This window comes from Vulpes vulpes, chromosome 9 (genome assembly GCF_048418805.1).
Source record: "Vulpes vulpes isolate BD-2025 chromosome 9, VulVul3, whole genome shotgun sequence".
Taxonomy (NCBI): Eukaryota; Metazoa; Chordata; class Mammalia; order Carnivora; family Canidae; genus Vulpes; species Vulpes vulpes.
The window spans coordinates 52,141,380-52,160,735 of NC_132788.1; the positions used below are offsets into that span (position 1 = coordinate 52,141,380).

The window sequence follows — 19,356 nt, forward strand, 5'->3', positions numbered from 1 at the left end:
TATCCCAGGACTCTGGGACCATGACCTGAGCCAAAGGCAGATGCCCAACCACTGAGCCACCCAGGCGCCCCTGAGCATTGTTTTTTCATCAGCAGTATTCCTGATGTAAAATAATTTCACTGCAAGTCAAGTGACAAACGTGTTTTTAAATATACACTACAATTGTGAAAGTTGGCCCACTAACATTATTCTTCTCTGCCTGGCTATGCATGTGATGGGACTGACATGGCAGGATGCTGTTCTATTTTTTTTTAAAAAAATAGTTAAACTTGCTATTAAGTTTTGGATAATACTATTCCAGGGTAGTAAATTCCATTTGAGAAAACCAGTATCATTCTGATATAACATTCTTGAAGTGTCCAAGGAAGTATTTACATCAGGTTCTAAGAGGGCAACTCCCATAATTCTCTTATGAGTAAAAGCACAAGAATGTGGCAACTCATAATGCATCTTGGAGGGTTAGGGAAGAGAAATCCTAACTATAATCTTATTTCAAAAAGCAAGAGTCTTAAAAATTGGGGCTTCCTTCCTTATGGCCAACAAAGTATTTTTCCCTCTATTTACCTAAGGCTGCCACCTGGTCTGCCCTCTCTGGCTTATGGCTTATGCATTTTCAAGGGAACAGTACAAGTTGTTCAGCCACAACATGTTTCTGTGACACAAATTACAGCAAGTAATGTAGTCAGAACATGGAAAGAACTTAAGGCATGTTCCTCCAAGGGGAGCAGAATAACTTAGAAAAGCAAAAAGCCTTTAGGTGGGCTGTTGCACTGGCAGCTAAGACCCTTTGAGGACTATTTAGAAGGAAAAAGAGTACCTGCATCCAGGGCGTGTCCATAAATAAGGACAATTAAGATACAGTGAAGATACTTAGAATGTGCAGCCAGGACTAAGGAGTGTTTATAATGAGAAGTTGACCTTCCTTCTCAGAGTTCCCTAAATGTAAGTGAAGTTGTGGTAAGGGAGGAGGTGGATTTTAAAATCATCTAGATTTTTCTAGGCAAACATTTCCTTTGAACTTCACTTGTCATGTTATGAAAAAGATAATTTTCAGTAACTTCTGCTTATGTTTACCAAACTTGTCTTGCCTTCCCCAAAAACTGTATAATTAAAGGAAACATGTAGCCTAAGCACTGGTGGGACTGCTTGTGGGAACAGTTCTAGGGATTTAAAACAAGTTTTGATGCCAATCTGATGATTTATAAGCTATTAACAAACAGAGGAAGAAAATAGAAACAACTTTTCTTAGCTGAAATTACAAATGTAAAGCAGGGAATTCTTATCTAAAAATATGTAATAAACCTCACTCAATATTGTGAGGAGTCACAATTTTTAAATGCTATTTTTATATGAAAGTTCTGTTATTTCAAAGCTCTTAAATTTGGACCACAGAACAGTAGTTATCTCAACCTGACAGAACTCCTTCAAAAAATAAAAAGCACCACTGACATTTTACTTTGTATATATTTAAGGTTACTCAAAAACATATGTACATAAATGTAAATAAGTATACCAGGAAGGAAGTAGGTTTAGAAGATATAAATATGTGGCGGTGGGGTGGAGAACATGATTCTGTCCTAGAAAGGGAACTGTACTTGATCAGGTACCAGCTACTACTTCATCAAAATATACCTCGACTGCGAACTGTGGACGGTAAATTTTCCATGTTTTTTGTTTATGGGGATTATCCAATTCACTTCTTGGAAGATAAAGCCTAGAAAAGAAGAAACCTCGTTTCAATCGATGACCATGGCCCCTCTCTTGGCTCCTAGGAAGCCTGCTGAGAACCCGCTCCTCCCTTCCATAGCGAACAAAATCTTAATCATCAGTAACAACTTGTCCCTGATTCTTCTCACATTGCCTTCTATGGCAGTAGTGACATTTGACTTTTCATATGGCAATTTATTAATCAGACTAGATGTGAATTAAAATCAAGCAGTAAAATAGTGTCTCTTATATGAGGATAGGGGCATTTTTGACTTATTAACCACTGTGGAACAAATAAAACTGTTCTCCCTAGTAGTAGGGAAAATTAGAAACCTGTGAAAGTGAGGAGAAAAGTGATCTAATGGGCTGCCTCTCCAATATGATCGTGGGGTTATAAAGGAAAAAACTGTACCCCTTACCAAGAACTACTCTGGAGGAGCAGCACCAGATGAAGTTCTACCTGAGGGACTTCATCCATGTTATGAGTAAAAGTTTATATACACCCCAGGAAAAATTGTTAAAAATTTTCCATCAAAGCCAAAGTTTCTCTACCCATGAAATATGTGTATTGTAAGTATGTAGACCAGATGTTCCATTTATTATTGCCTTACTGGATATGAGGTATGGTGAGATATTCAGATTTGAAGAAAAGACTAGGGTTGTATATAATGAGAATTATTAATTCATGCCACATACAATCACAACTACTTCAAAACTCATTTCTTTGGATATTTTTCCTTTTTTGTATTGGATGATACATGAGATGTATTGGGGTGATACCAATACATCTCAAATTCTCAGTGCCAAAGAATACTCCTTAAAGTACTAGAATTCTAGAGACCCTCTAGACTCAGGAATGAGTTTCCAGATAGGGAAGAAGTTTCCTTGGAATAATAGTTATTACTTTTTAAAAAATGGTTTCCCAATTTAGCCACTAGAAAATCATTTTTAACTGGGATACTAGGATTCTCTTGAAGCTGTCTTCATTGATGCTTATTGTGTCATAAATTTCTGCCACTCTAGATCTACATACCACCTTTAAACTAGCTGAAGCCTTCCTTGAGGATGCCTGACTTTTTGGCATAGAATTTGGTGGATGGTCAGTAAATTAACATACAGAGAACCTGCTGTAGTCAGAGTGACTGAGCAGACTCATATTAAACTTGCATGGGAGGGATTTATTACCATACTCAAGATCTGATTAGATTATATTTTAACTTATGCGACAGTCCTATGGCATGGGCCTTGAGGATCATGCAACAGTGGTTCTTAAGAAGAATAGCCCATGTTTTACATGACCAGATTCAGAGGAAAAAGACAATGAAGAATGGGGGACTTGAGGGTTTCTTGGTTTCTGTAAATTGAGCATAGGATTGCCATTATGCCTTACACAGACCTTGGAGATTAAGGGGTTTCTACTGGATTGTATCAGAGCCATACCTGTTATTTTGTATAAAAGATGTGTGGAACCAAAAGAAAAAAGGGCAGTTGTCATAGTATTTAGGAAGATCCTAAAATTAAAAAAAAATTTTTTTAGTATCATTTCTACTATGAAAAATAACAGGGGTTAAAATTCTGTATTTGTCAAACAACTAGAGCCATTAAATGCATAGCATTTAATAGTCTGTAATCTTTCATGACACAGCAGGAGGCTTTAAGAAATGCCTGGTTCTTTCTCTTGCTCTATCAAAATTTAAGGAAATAGTCAATAGTCTCCTAGTTTACATAGTGTCGACCAGAGACTGATGCCCATTTATGCCCAAAGAGATCGTCCACTTCCACAAGGAACAGCTACATTGATAACTGTCAGTATTTAAATAAGAATACCTACATATTTTGAAAGTGTTTTCATTTCATGGCCCCTAAAAATCACAAAATTAGCAACACTGCCTGGACCAGTACTTGTACTGGTGCTGCTGCTTAGAGACCACTGATTGAGAGAGTTCAGACTGGCTTCAGTAATCAAAGGATGGCCATCCGGAATGACATAACATTTCACTATGGAACAGATGCTCTCACCACGGAGCAAGCAGGTGGTGAAGGAGGGCACAGGTTACAAACTTTAAATTGATCAACCTCGTTAATTGTAGGCAGTTCTGCTTGATGATTTTAATAGAAAAACAACCACTAAGGCCTAGAAATTTGTTATATACAGAATAACACTTGTATACTTTGTGACTGCTCGTGGGAAATTACTCATGGTATTCAGAGTAAGGACAATGGCAAACATTCTTTTCCTAAGTTAAATATTGGATTAAAATACTATTATCAACTTAAAGGAAAGTCAAATCTCCCTCATTTTAAAGTCTTTATAAATTATGGGAGCAGGGACGCCTGGGTGGCTCAGCGGTTGGGCATCTGCCTTTGGCTCAGGGCATGATCCTGGGGTCCTGGGATCAAGTTCCGCATTGGGCTTCTTGCATGGAGCCTGCTTCTCTGCCTGTGCCTCTGCCTCTCTTTCTGTGTCTTTCATGAATAAATAAAATCTTTAAAAAAAAATTGAGGGGAGCATGTGTTTTAAAGATACAAAACAAAAATGTGATCACTGCTATGCAGTAGATATGCCTTGGTTTTTTTCTTATTTGAAAATATGATGTAAGTTGTATAGAATTTAGAAAAAACTGAACCAAAAACTCTTTACCTGTGTTCTTTTTATAAACTGTTACAGACCTGACCTGTTTTTCTCCCCCTTCCTGGCCAGGGGTTGATATTTCCTATCATATTCCTTGCTGGGAATTGTAGCAAAGGAAATCCTAAATCAGAATCATTCAAAAGTCCAGATGAGAATACTGGCATAGGTTCTTTCTTGATTACTCACCGAAGAAGAGAAAAATTGCACTTTGACATCGTCATACAGAGGTGGGCAGTTGGATAGCTGAATTATTACACTGTCTGTTTCAACATCATGAAATATCTGTGAATAATCACATGGAATTCAGAACTATAACCCTACCCAGTAGAAGAATAACAGTGAAGTTCAGTCTGCTTATCAAGGCTTCTGGATTTACCAAGTATGCTTGGTCTTCAAGCCCAGTCACTACCCATATAAATAAATGTGAATCATTTCTGTAAAGTTGCAATACAGTTTACACTTTTAAAAGGCCAATATTCTTGGAGGTTATGGTAATGCACTGTTGAAAAGTGAAGTATTTGGTTTTCTATTAGAGTTTTAGTAAACATTACCGTTGAATGTGTGTCATTTGATTTTCATATGCTGGGACACAGAGCTCAGTTTTAAAGCTGGCATTCACATTTAAGAAGTAATACCTAATTGGTCATGTTTTATCAAAAAGGTGTTTGCTTTTGGGATCATAGGCCTTGTCCATAGCCGACCACTGGATGGAGTGACCAAAGATTGGCCAAGTTTCTGGAATGAAGGACTTTGAAGCTACACTGAGTATTTCTTTGTTACCGATTTACCCTGGTATAATAATGGCATGCACAATGAGAAAAGTCTGTGCTAGGCCCTGTGTAAAATACAAAAGAAAGTGCAAACTCTGGTATGCTTCAGGGAGCTATTTACATAAACAATTAGTAGAATGGCATAAATTACATGTCAAGCTGGATGATGAAGACTGGTGTGTGTGCTTTGGGGAGGTTAACAGGAAGCATAGAATAAGAAGGTTTCACAGAGGCATGGAAACAGCTGGGCATGGATTTGTATCATGAGCGCTGAAGAGAGCATCCAGTGCAGACAGTGTGGTGTGGGGTAGGGAGAGGAAAAACCAGCAAACACATGAAACAGCAATGAAAGTGTTGTGTTCCAAGGGTCAGAAGGTACTCAACTACTTTGAATGGAATCTGCAGGTCAAATTACTGATGGAAATTCGCTCAGGTCTCAGATCTGATAGGGCTATATCATAAAGGTTTAAGAGCCAGGGAAATAAGTTGTTGAAGCATGTGGTGGTGATGGTGGGGGCATTTCCTAGTGACAAAGTGGCCTGAAAATTTCCACATATAATTTAGTGTTTTATAGCTCACAAAGCAACTTCACGTATGTTATCTAATCCTCATAACACTTGAGATTTGATCTTTATTTTACAAATACACAGAGCTGAAGATACTAACCAGCTTTGACTACAGGCACACAGAGTGTCTTCTGTTCTACAGTAAGAGCAGAGAAATACTTGCATATCTTAGGACTCTCCGTACTGTACTGTATGAGAAGAAAGGGAAGGAGGGAGAGCATTGTAGAAATCTGGCAATGAGCAGATGAGCTGCCGGACTAGGCAGTGGCAATGGGAACAGAAAGGAATGGAGAAAGTGAAGAGAGATTCCAAAGGTATAATCAACAGGAATTGGTGACTGACTGAACTGGGGGTGGGGGACGTGGGGGGCGAGGGGCACAGCAAAGAAAGAATCAAAGATACTACTACCTTTTAAGGCCTGAGTGAGAGAATTCTGGTGTCATTTGCAGAAGCCGAGGAAAAGCTCATTTGACAAATTTGGATCAACAAATGTGGTAGCATTGTGGGAGTAGAGGCTGTCTACCTGCCAGGTGGTGGGTGCTCATAAACGTGTGCAGAGTGGGAGAAAGAAAAAAAAATAGTTTAAAGCAGGGGAATGGATGAGCAAAACCAAGAGTAGAGTATTTGTAGAGATAAGAACATAAAGTCAATCAGGTCTGGAGGAGTGCCTTCAGTTGGGTAAAGGTGAAGGAGTGGTGTTGGAGAAAGAAGAGAGACAAAACCCTGAGGGAGAATTATGAGAGTTTATATTTCTGAGACCCAGGAAGGTTTCTTATTACTTCAGAAAAGTTGGGTAGTCTAAGGTACTTCTTCAAGTAGAAACAAAAGAAAACAAGACTATCAGGTCCCATTGCTTTGGGCAAAGAAATACATCCCCCGTCTGACCACCCTTGCATTATTTCTCACAGTGCAGTCCCATAGGACATCTGAGGTAGAATCACTTGGGACATTGCTAACTCTAGATATTTCTGGGCCCCATTCCAGATTTCCTGAATATATTTTTGGGGTACAATCTAGGTATCTGCATCTTTATGAGTTCCTAGGTGATTCACATGCACACTAAAATTTTAGAATCAGTGCCATATTATAAAATAACCAAGAAGAAGACGACATGGCTAAAAATCACCAGATGCATGAATTTAAAATTCGGATAGATTCCTGGGGACATGCTTGGCATGTATGGAAAAGTGACAGGCAAAGCAATACTCTGAACTGAAAATATATTCAGGAAAATGCCCTGAAAAACGATTTTGAATAATGAGTTTGAGCTCTGACTTGCTCAAGGACACCAAGTTGGATGGTAACCAGAAAACAATATGGTCTTTCTTTGTGATGAGTGATGGTTTGGGGAAGTCAACATGCTGATTTGACATTGAGATTTAAAACAAACACTAGGGGAATGTAAGCTGGTGCAGCCACTCTGGAAAACAGTATGGAGGTTTCCTCAAAGAGTTGAAAATAGAGCTACCCTCTGACCCAGCAATTGTACTACTAGGGATATACCCCAAAGATATAAATGTAGTGATCCAAAGGGGCACCTGCACCCCAATGTTTATAGCAGCAACGTCCACAATAGGCAAACAATGGAAAGAGCCCAGATGTCCACTGACAGTGAATGGATAAAGAAGATGTGGTATATATATTTATGTATTTATGTATTTATATATGTTTATATATTTATATATAATGGACTACTGAGCCATCCACAAATGAGATCTTGCCATTTACAATGATGTGGATGGAACTAGAGGGTATTATGCTAAGTGGAATAAGTCAATCAGAGAATTATGATCTCACTCATGTGGAATTTAAGAAACAAAACAGAGGATCATAGGGGAAGAAAGGAAAAATTAAAATAAGATGAAATCAGAGAGGGAGACAAACCATAAGAGACAATCTATAGGAAACAAACTGAGGGTCGCTGGAGGGGAGGGAGTAGGGGGGATAGGGTAATTGGATGATGGTCATTAAGGAGGGCAGGTGATGTAATGAGCACCAGGTATTACATAAGACTCATGAATCACTGATCTCTACCTCTGAAACCAATAATACATTATATGTTTAATTGAATTTAAGTAAAATTTTAAAAATACCAGAATTTTCAGGTTACATGCTGTTACCTGACAGTTTTTAGAAGCAGAACAGAAAAAGATGATCTTGTGCTGCATTATTACTTGTACTTTTAGATCATTTCCATTACCTTTTCCAACACCTGAAGAAAATAAAGTTAGGCTAGTTAGAGCAAAGAACAAATGTATCACCAATTAACATTATGGATTAAAAAGAGGAAACTATTCCAGCTAACAGTGTGTCAATAATGAATCATTTAGGTCTTGCTTGGATTCCATCTTCAAAAGACAAAGCTTTGAGCCCAACTTTGTCTCCTAAAGCACAACTTATAAGGCTGGGGGGGCAGAAAAAGACATAGTTCAGCTTCGAAGACTTAGAATCTCATCTCTTCACCTTTCTAGAAAAAAAAATCAGGGAAGGTAACTTGCAACATTTCCTGCTAATGTGTTACTTGCTTCAGACATCTGATAATGTTTCTCAATAATAAATAGTCTAAATTCCTCTTGCCTTCATGTAACTTCAGTTCCTAGAGCAATCCATCTCTATGGAAATATTGGACAGCTGTAATCTAAACATTCCTGTGGCATTAGGGATACATCTACAGACAAATGGTTTCTTGCTCTTTATTCAAATGACCCCCTTCTTTTAGTAGTTCCTAAAAGGGCTGGTTTCTCAAGCCTTCAATTAATTTCGTATTGCTTACCTTTTAACCATGCGTGTGACAAATATGCACAGAAGTAAAGGTACAGAACTAAAAAGATATTCTAACAAAGTCATATATCAATCATTCTTGATGTTTATGTTTTCATTGTTTTCACTAACACCACATTAGTAATTTGTATTAAGCATCATCATTTCTCAGAGGAGGGGCAAGACGGCGGAAGAGTAGGGTCCCCAAGTCACCAAGTGAGAAGAGTTTGCGCTTCTCTCAAGGTAGGAAGACGGGGGAAAAGAAATAAAGACACAAAAGGCCTCCAAGGGGGAGGGGCCCCGCGAGGAGCCGGGCTGAGGCCGGGGCGAGTGTCCCCAGGACAGGAGAGCCCCGTCCCGGAGAAGCAGGAGCTGCACCAACCTTCCCGGGCAGAAAGGGGCCCGCGGGGAGTTAGAACAGGACCCCAGGAGGGCGGGGATGCCCTCGGGCTCCCGGGGACACTAACAGACACCTGCGGCTTGCAGGAGAGTGCGCCGAGCTCCCTAAGGGCTGCAGCGCTCGGCGGGACCGGAGCAGCTCGGAGGGGCTCGGGCGGCGGCTCCGCGGAGGGGGCTGCGGGGCGGGAGCGCGAATCCAACAGCGCAGGCCCCGGAGCACAGGGCGCCGGGACACAGCCCAGGATCCGGCCTCCCCCGGGACAGGCAGAGGCCGGGAGGGCCCAGGACAGGGAGGACGCTCCTGCCTGGAGCTGAGCAGATCAGCGGCCCCGCCCCGGAGCCTCCAGGCCCTGCAGACGGAGAGCCCCGGAGCTACTGCGGGGGCTGACTCCAGGGCTGCAGAGCTGCCCCCGCCACTGTGGCTTCCTCCTGGGGCCTCACGGGGCAAACAACCCGCACTGAGCCCTGCACCAGGCAGGGGCAGAGCAGCTCCCCCAAGTGCTAACACCTGAGAATCAGCACAACAGGCCCCTCCCCCAGAAGACCAGCTAGACGGACCAGTTCCAGGGGAAGTCAAGGGACTTAAAGTATACAGAATCAGAAGATACATCCCTGTATTTTTTTTTCTTTTTGATTTCTGTTTGCTTCCCCCACCCTTTTTTTTCCTTTCTTTAGTTTTCTTCTTTTTTTTCTTCCTTTTTTCTTTTTTCATTTTCTCTTTTCTTTCCTTCTTTCTCTCCTCTCTTTTTCTCCTTTTCCCAATACAACTTGTTTTTGGCCACTCTGCACTGAGCAAAATGACTAGAAGGAAAACCTCACCTCAAAAGAAAGAATCAGAAACAGTCCTCTCTCCTACAGAGTTGCAAAATCTGGATTACAATCCAATGTCAGAAAGCCAAATCAGAAGCACTATTATACAGCTACTGGCGGCTCTAGAAAAAAGCATAAAGGACTCAAGAGACTTCATGACTGCAGAATTTAGATCTAATCAGGCAGAAATTAAAAATCAATGGAATGAGATGCAATCCAAACGAGAAGTCCTAACGACGAGGGTTAACAAGGTGGAAGAACGAGTGAGTGACATAGAAGACAAGTTGATGGCAAAGAGGGAAACTGAGGAAAAAAGAGACAAACAAAAGACCATGAGGATAGATTAAGGGAAATAAACGACAGCCTGAGGAAGAAAAACCTACATTTAATTGGGGTTCCCGAGGGTGCCGAAAGGGCCAGAGGGCCAGAATATGTATTTGAACAAATCATAGCTGAAAACTTTCCTAATCTGGGAAGGGAAACAGGCATTCAGATCCAGGAAATAGAGCGATCCCCCTCCTAAAATCAATAAAAACCATTCAACACCTCGACATTTAATAGTTAAGCTTGCAAATTCCAAAGATAAAGAGAAGATCCTTAAAGCAGCAAGAGACAAGAAATCCCTGACTTATATGGGGAGGAGTATTAGGGTAACAGCAGACCTCTCCACAGAGACCTGGCAGACCAGAAAGGGTCCTAAATTCAGGGTCCTAAATGAGAAGAACATGCAGCCAAGAATACTTTATCCAGCAAGGATCTCATTCAAAATGGAAGGAGAGATAAAGAGCTTCCAAGACAGGCAGGAACTGAAAGAATATGTGACCTGCAAACCAGCTCTGCAAGAAATTTTAAGGGGGACTCTTAAAATTCCCCTTTAAGAAGAAGTCCAGTGGAACAATCCACAAAAACAAGGACTGAATAGATATCATGATGACACTAAACTCATATCTGTCAATAGTAACTATGAACGTGAATGGGCTTAATGACCCCATCAAAAGGCGCAGGGTTTCAGACTGGATAAAAAAGCAGGACCCATCTATTTGCTGTCTACAAGAGACTCATTTTAGACAGAAGGACACCTACAACCTGAAAATAAAAAGTTGGAGAACCATTTACCATTCAAATGGTCCTCAAAAGAAAGCAGGGGTAGCCATCCTCATATCAGATAAATTAAAATTTACCCCGAAGACTATAGTGAGAGATGAAGAGGGACACTATCTCATACTCAAAGGATCTATCCAACAAGAGGACTTAACAATCCTCAATATATATGCCCCGAATGTGGGAGCTGCCAATATTTAAACCAATTAATAACCAAACTGAAGAAATACTTTGATAATAATACACTTATACTTGGTGACTTCAATATAGCTCTTTCTACTCTCGATAGGTCTTCTAAGCACATCTCCAAAGAAACAAGAGCTTTAAATGATACACTGGACCAGATGGATTTCAGAGATATCTACAGAACCTTACATCCAAACTCAAGTGAATACACATTCTTCTCAAGTGCACATGGAACTTTCTCCAGAATAGACCACATACTGGGTCACAAATCGGGTCTGAACCGATACCAAAAGATAGGGATAGTCCCCTGTATATTCTCAGACCATAATGCCTTGAAATTAGAACTAAACCACAACAAGAAGTTTGGAAGGACCACAAACACGTGGAGGTTAAGGACCATCCTGCTAAAAGATGAAAAGGTCAACCAGGAAATTAAGGAAGAATTAAAAAGATTCATGGAAACTAATGAGAATGAAGATACAACCGTTCAAAATCTTTGGGATGCAGCAAAAGCAGTCTTGAGGGGGAAATACATCACAATACAAGCATCCATTCAAAAACTGGAAAGATCTCAAATACAGAAGCTAACCTTACACATAAAGGGGCTAGAGAAAAAACAGCAGATATATCCTACACCCAGCAGAAGAAGAGAGTTAAAGATTCGAGCAGAACTCAATGAAATCGAGACCAGAAGAACTGTGGAACAGATCAACAAAACCAGGAGTTGGTTCTTTGAAAGAATTAATAAGATAGATAAACCATTAGCCAGCCTTATTAAAAAGAAGAGAGAGAAGACTCAAATTAATAAAATCATGAATGAGAAAGGAGAGATCACTACCAACACCAAGGAAATACAAACGATTTAAAAAACATATTATGAACAGTTATATGCCAATAAATTAGGCAATCTAGAAGAAATGGACGCATTCCTGGAAATCCACAAACTGCCAAAACTGGAACAGGAAGACAGAGAAAACCTGAACAGGCCGATAACCAGGGAGGAAATTGAAGCAGTCATCAAAAACCTCCCAAGACACAAGAGTCCAGGGCCAGATGGCTTCCCAGGGGAATTCTATCAAACGTTTAAAGAAGAAATCATACCTATTCTACTAATGCTGTTTGGAAAGATAGAAAGAGATGGAGTACTTCCAAATTCGTTCTATGAGGCCAGCATCACCTTAATTCCAAAACCAGACAAAGACCCCACCAAAAAGGAGAATTACAGACCAATATCCCTGATGAACATGGATGCAAAAATTCTCAACAAGATACTAGCCAATAGGATCCAACAACACATTAAGAAAATTATTCACCATGACCAAGTAGGATTTATCCCCGGGACACAAGGCTGGTTCAACACTCGTAAAACAATCAATGTGATTCATCATATCAGCAAGAGAAAAACCAAGAACCATATGATCCTCTCATTAGATGCAGAGAAAGCATTTGACAAAATACAGCATCCATTCCTGATCAAAACTCTTCAGAGTGTAGGGATAGAGGGAACATTCCTCAACATCTTAAAAGCCATCTACGAAAAGCCCACAGCAAATATCATTCTCAATGGGGAAGCACTGGGAGCCTTTCCCCTAAGATCAGGAACACGACAGGGATGTCCACTCTCACCACTGCTATTCAACATAGTACTGGAAGTCCTAGCCTCAGCAATCAGACAACAAAAAGACATTAAAGGCATTCAAATTGGCAAAGAAGAAGTCAAACTCTCCCTCTTCGTCGATGACATGATACTCTATATAGAAAACCCAAAAGCCTCCACCCCAAGATTGCTAGAACTCATACAGCAATTTGGTAGCGTGGCAGGATACAAAATCAATGCCCAGAAATCAATGGCATTTCTATACACTAACAATGAGACTGAAGAAAGAGAAATTAAGGAGTCAATCCCATTTATAATTGCACCCAAAAACATAAATACCTAGTAATAAACCTAACCAAAGAGGTAAAGGATCTATACCCTAAAAACTATAGAACACTTCTGAAAGAAATTGAGGAAGACACAAAGAGATGGAAAAATATTCCATCCTCATGGATTGGCAGAATTAATATTGTGAAAATGTCAATGTTACCCAGGGTAATTTATACGTTTAATGCAATCCCTATCAAAATACCATGGACTTTCTTCAGAGAGTTAGAACAAATTATTTTAAGATTTGTGTGGAATCAGAAAAGACCCCCAGTAGCCAGGGGAATATTGAAAAAGAAAACCAGAGCCAGGGGCATGACAATGTCAGATTTCAGGTTGTGCTACAAAGCTGTGGTCATCAAGACAGTGTGGTACTGGCACAAAAACAGACAGATAAATCAATGGAACAGAATAGAGAACCCAGAAGTGGACCCTGAACTTTATGGTCAACTAATATTCAATAAAGGAGGAAAGACTATCCATTGGAAGAAAGACAGTCTCTTCAATAAATGGTGCTGGGAAAATTGGACATCCACATGCAGAAGAATGAACCTAGACCACTCTCTTGCACCAGACACAAAGATAAACTCAAAATGGATGAAAGATCTAAATGTTAGAGAAGATTCTATCAAAATCCTAGAGGAGAACACAGGCAACACCTTTTTTGAACTCAGCCCCAGTAACTTCTTGCAAGATACATCCCCGAAGGCAAAAGAAACAATAGCAAAAATGAACTATTGGGACTTCATCAAGGTAAGCAGCTTTTGCACAGTAAAGGATCCGATCAACAAAACTAAAAGACAACCTACAGAATGGGAGAAGATATTTGCAAATGACGCATCAGATAAAGGGCTAGTTTCCAAAATCTATAAAGAACTGTATCTATATAGTTCTATATCTATATCTATATCTATATCTATATCTATATCTATATATCTTTATATCTATAAAGAATCTATAAAGAGTTTAATTAAACTCAACACCAAAGAAACAAACAATCCAATCATGAAATGGGCAAAAGACATGAACAGAAATCTCACAGAGGAAGACATAGACCTGGCCAACACCCACATGAGAAAATGCTCTGCATCACTTGCCATCAGGGAAATACAAATCAAAACCACAATGAGATCCCACCTCACACCAGTGAGAATGGGGAACATTAACAAGGCAGGAAACCACAAATGTTGGAGAGGATGCGGAGAAAAGGGAACCCTCTTACACTGTTGGTGGGAATGTGAACTGCTGCAGCCACTCTGGAAAACTGTGTGGAGGTTCCTCAAAGAGTTAAAAATAGACCTGCCCTGTGACCCAGCAATTGCACTGATGGGGATTTACCCCAAAGATTCAGATGCAATGAAACGCCCGGACACCTGCACCCCGATGTTTCTAGCAGCAATGTCCACAATAGCCAAACTGTGGAAGGAGCCTCGGTGTCCATCGAAAGATGAATGGATAAAGAAGATGTGGTTTATGTATACAATGGAATATTCCTCAGCCATTAGAAACGACAAATATCCACCATTTGCTTCGACGTGGATGGAACTGGAGGGTATTAGGCTGAGTGAAGTATGTCAATCAGTGAAGGACAAACATTGTATGTTCTCGTTCATTTGGGGAATATAGATAATAGTGAAAGGGAATATAAGCGAAGGGAGAAGAAATGTGTGGGAAATATCAGGAAGGGAGACAGAACATAAAGACTCCTAACTCTGGGATACGAACTAGGGGTGGTGGAAGGGGAGGAGGGCGGGGGTGGGGGTGAATCGGTGACGGGCACTGAGGGGGGCACTTGACGGGATGAGCACTGGGTGTTATTCTGTATGTTGGCAAATTGAACACCAATAAAAAATAATTTTATTATATAAAAAAAAGCATCATCATTTCTTAGCCTTACTTCTTCCATCTCATTCCAGTTGCAGAATTCCTTTCCACTGATGTCTACCAGGAATCAGTGAAATGTACAACTAAATTAATTCAAATACTTATCACATGACAGGGAAGGGCAGTGATTTATAAGCTTAGTACTCACATTTAAAACTTTTAAAGTATATTTATAAAATGAAGAATCTGTCTCAACCATACCCACCTGTGTATTTCTCCAGTTCCAAATGCATAAATATGATTGTTGTTATGCACATCTAATCAAATATGAATATATACACTCTGTTATTTTTATATATATGTACACGCAAATATGAATATATAGTATTCCGCACTTCTGTTTTACAGAAATTGTTGCATACCATAGCACTGTCCTGTACCTTGCATTTTTAAAATACATGTCATAAATTTTATTTAACTCATTAATTAAAGACCAGTAAAATGTTACAGCTGGTTCAAAGTAAAGTATACAAATCACCAGGGAAAACACTATGAGGTTCCTCACTAAATTAGAAATAGAATTACCATGTGGTCCAGTAATTTTACTACTAGGTATTTACCCAAAGAATATGAAAACACTACTTTGAAAAGATATATACACCCCTATATTATTTATTGCAGCATTATTTATAGTAGCCAATATATGGGGGCAATCCAAGTGTCTATTGATAGGTGAATAGTACACATACACAATGGAATATTGCTCAGCTATAAAAGAGAATGAAATCTTGCCATTTGCAACAATATTGGATGGACCTAGAGGATATAATGCTAAGTGAAATAAGAGAGACAAATACCATGTTTCCACTCATATATGGAATTTAAGAAAATTTAAAAAAGATTTAAAAAATCAGGATTCTTAAATACAGAGAACAAACTGGTGTCTTCCAGAAGGGAGGTGGGTGGGGCGATGGGTGAAATAAAAGGGATTAAAGAATATGCTTATCTTGATGAATACTGAGTAATGTATAAAATTGTTGAATCATAATATCATATACCTGAAGCTAATATAAGCTAATGTATGTTAGTACATTAGTATGTTAGTACTTCAATTTAAAAAAGTACTGCATGTCTATAGGGGGATAAGGGCTGATGACATGAGTTTACAAACAGATACAAAGTGGCTCAATAATAAATTGATTTCCACTAGACAATACTAATTTGTATTTTTATGTTCAGAAATTATTTACAGTATTATTAGTTTTCTACAAATTACAGAGTAATAAAGAACTTAAAGACCATGAGAAGGAGGGATAATCCCAGAATACTAGACAAAATATTGGTCATTTCAAGGTCCCTCACCCTTTTTTCTGATAGGCTCATCTCCCTTCTGTTTTGATCATAATCATAACAATCTGAAAGGAAGATTATTCTTATTCCAAAAGAAGGCTAATGTTTCTAACATTGGGTCAGGAAGAAACAGGAAATCTGAACAGATAAATTACTAGTAATGAAACTAAATTGGTAATCAAACAACACCCAACAAACTAAAGCCCTGGACCAAATGGAATCACAGATGAATTCTACTAAACATTTAAAGAAAAGTTAGTACCTATTCTCCTCCAACTATCCCTAGAAACAGAAGGGGAATGCAAATCTTCCAAATATATTCTATAAGGCCAGCATTACCCATTCCAAAACCAGACTAAAGTCACTATAAAAAAATTAGAGGGATGCCTGGGTGGCTTAGCAGTTGGGCTCCTGCCTTTAGCCCGGGGTGTGATTCTGGAGTCCCAGGATCTAGTCCTGTGTTGGGCTCCCTGTGTGGAGCCTGCTTCTCTCTCTGCCTGTGTCTCTGCCTCTCTCTCTGTGTCTCTCATGAATAAATAGAAAAATTTTAAAAAAGAATTAGAACTACAGGCCAACATTCCCAATGATATAAAAACCCTCAACAAAATATTAGCAAACTACACTCTACAATACATTAAAAGGATCATTTACCATGATCAGTAGGACTTATTAGAAGGATGCAAGGATGGTTCAATATTTTCAAATCATTCAACATTATATATACTACATGAGCAAAAGGAGGATAAAGATTCTATGATGGTTGTTTTTTGTTGCTGGGAAGATGGCAGAGTAGGAGGATCCTGAGCTCACTTTGTCCCACAGCCACACCAAGATAACAGCCACGTCAGGGCAACTAATTCTGAAAAGGACCTAAAGACTGGCAGACAGACTTTGTACAGTAGAGAGGCCACATTGAAACGGGTAGGTGAGGTGGCGGCACAGTTGAGAACCAAACCCCCAGTAAGACTAATCACAACAGGAGGGAACCCCAAGCATGAAGAAGCAAGAGGCTCAGACGCCACAGCAGGCACAAGGGAGCTGCACTGAGAAGACATATGTAGAAAAACATTGCTATAGCCATGTTAAAGAAATTATGCTCTATGGTCTCTTCTATCAGTTTATGGTTTTAGGTCTCACATTTAGGTCTTTAATCCACTCTGAATTTGTATGGTGTAAGAAAGTGGCTCAGTTTCACTCTTTTGCATGTAGCAGTCCAGTTTTCCTAACACCATTTGTTAAAGAGATGCTTTTTCCCATTGTATATTCTTGCCTCCTTTGTTATAATTAGCCATAAAAGCATGGGTTTATTTTGGGCTCATTATTCTGTTCCACTGATGTATCTATTTTTCTGACAGTCCATTGGTGTGTCTATTTTTGTGGTTACTACAACTACAACTTTCTAGTATATCTTGAAATTTGGGATTGTGATATTTCCAGCTTTGTTGTTCTTTGTCAAAATTTCTTTGGCTATTTGGGGTCTTCTGTGGTTCCATACACATTTTAGGATTATTCTATTTCTTTGAAAAATATTATTGGTTTTTTGATAGAGTTGCATTAAATCTGTGGACCATTTTGGGTAGCATGGACATTTTAACAATTTAAAATTTTAACAATGGGACTGGTTTTTTTTAACTTCTCTTTCTGCTACTGCATTATTAGTGTAGAGAAAGACAACAGGTCTATGTATATTAATTTGGTATCCTGTGACTTTACTAAATTATCAGTTCTGGATGTTTTTTGGTGAGGATTTTCTTTTTTTTTTTAAGATTTTATTTATTTTAGAGAGAGAGTGCATGCATGTGTGAGCAGAGGGAGAGGCAGAAAGTGAGACAGAGGGAAAGGGAGAGAATTCTAAGCAGATTCACATTAAGTGATCAAGCACTAATGTTGTACTTGATCCCCCAACCCTAAGATCATGAGCTGAACCGAAACCAAGAGTCAGACAATTAAGTGACAGAGCCATTCAGGTACCCTGGTGAAGCATTTTCTATATATCATATTATGGCATATACCAATACTGACAGTTTTACATCTTCCTTACCAATTTGACTGCCCTTTATTTCTTTTTCTTGTATGATTGCTGTGGCCAAGACTTCTCATACTATGTTGAGTAAAAGTAGTGAGAGTAGACATCCTTGTCTAGTTCCTGATCTTAGAGCAAGAGCTGTTTTTCACCATTGAGGATGATGTTAGCTGTCAGTTTTTTTAAATATATATGGCCTTTATTATGTTGAGGTATGTTCCCTCTAACCTTCTTTTTGAGAATTTTTATTGTGATTGGATGTTGTACTTTGTCAAATGCTTTTTTCTGCATCTATTGAAATGCTTATATGGTTTTTATCCTCTCTCTTGATGTATCATGTTGTTGATTTGAAAATACTGAAACATCCTTGCATCTCTGGCATAAGCTCCACTGGATCATGGTGAATTTTTTAATATATTGTTGGATTCAGTTTGCTAATATTTTTTGAGGATTTTTACATTTATGTTCATCAGAGATATTGACCTGGAGTTTTCTTTTTTGGTAGTGTCCATTTTAAAAAATATTTTATTTATCTATGAGAGGGAGAGAAAGTGTGAGCATGAGAGCAGAGGGAGGGGCAGACAAAGAGGCAGGCTCTTCACTGAGTATGGAGCCTGATGCAGGGCTTGATCTCAGGACCCTGGGATCATGACCTGAGCCAAAATCAAGATTCAGACACTCAACCAATGGAACCACCCAGGCACCCTTGTCTGGGAAACTCTTTTTCTCTCCTTCTCAATGACAGCCTTGTTGGGTGGAGTGTTCTTGATTGCAGTTTTTTTCCTTTCAGGTCTTTAACATTGGCTTTAGCAACTGTTTTCTAGTATGTCTCCTCCAGTATGGGAAACAAAAGGAACAATAAGCCATTGGGACTACAAAATAAATTTGCACAGTGAAGGAAACCACCACCAAGTTGAAAAGGCAACCTCATGAATGGGAGAAGATACTTTAAATGATATATCTGATGTGTAATTAATATCCAAAATATATGAAGAACTTCTAAAACTCAACACCAAAATACAAATAATCTAATTTAAAGGTGAGCAGAGGACCTGAATAGACATTTTCCACAGAGGACATACAAATGGCTGACCCATTAAAAGATTCTGAACATCACTAATCATGAAAGAAAAGTAAATAAAAACCCCATAATAATATTTCACTTGACACTGTCAGAATGGGTAAAATAAAAAAGACAAGAAATAATAAGTGTTGGCAAGGATGTGGAGAATGAGGAACACTTGCACACTTTTGGTTGGAATGTAAATTGGTGCAGCCATGGTGGAAAACAGTATTGAGGTTCC

The 19,356-nt window shown here is 39.1% G+C and overlaps 1 protein-coding gene across 1 annotated transcript in view; it reads right to left on the reverse strand.

Annotated features, from left to right (window-relative positions):
• Positions 1-1,560: 1,560 nt before the first annotated feature.
• LOC112918548 (phosphatidylinositol 3,4,5-trisphosphate 3-phosphatase TPTE2-like) overlaps positions 1,561-19,356 on the reverse strand; it is an 83,989-nt gene continuing 66,193 nt past the window's right edge. Inside the window, exons 14-17 of the mRNA XM_025996599.2 lie at positions 7,796-7,887; positions 4,526-4,621; positions 3,148-3,218; positions 1,561-1,714 (exon numbers count right to left, since the gene is read on the reverse strand). Of these exons, the coding sequence (XP_025852384.1) occupies positions 1,600-1,714; positions 3,148-3,218; positions 4,526-4,621; positions 7,796-7,887 (374 nt within the window). The 3' untranslated portion in view covers positions 1,561-1,599. The remainder of the gene's footprint in view (positions 1,715-3,147; positions 3,219-4,525; positions 4,622-7,795; positions 7,888-19,356) is intronic.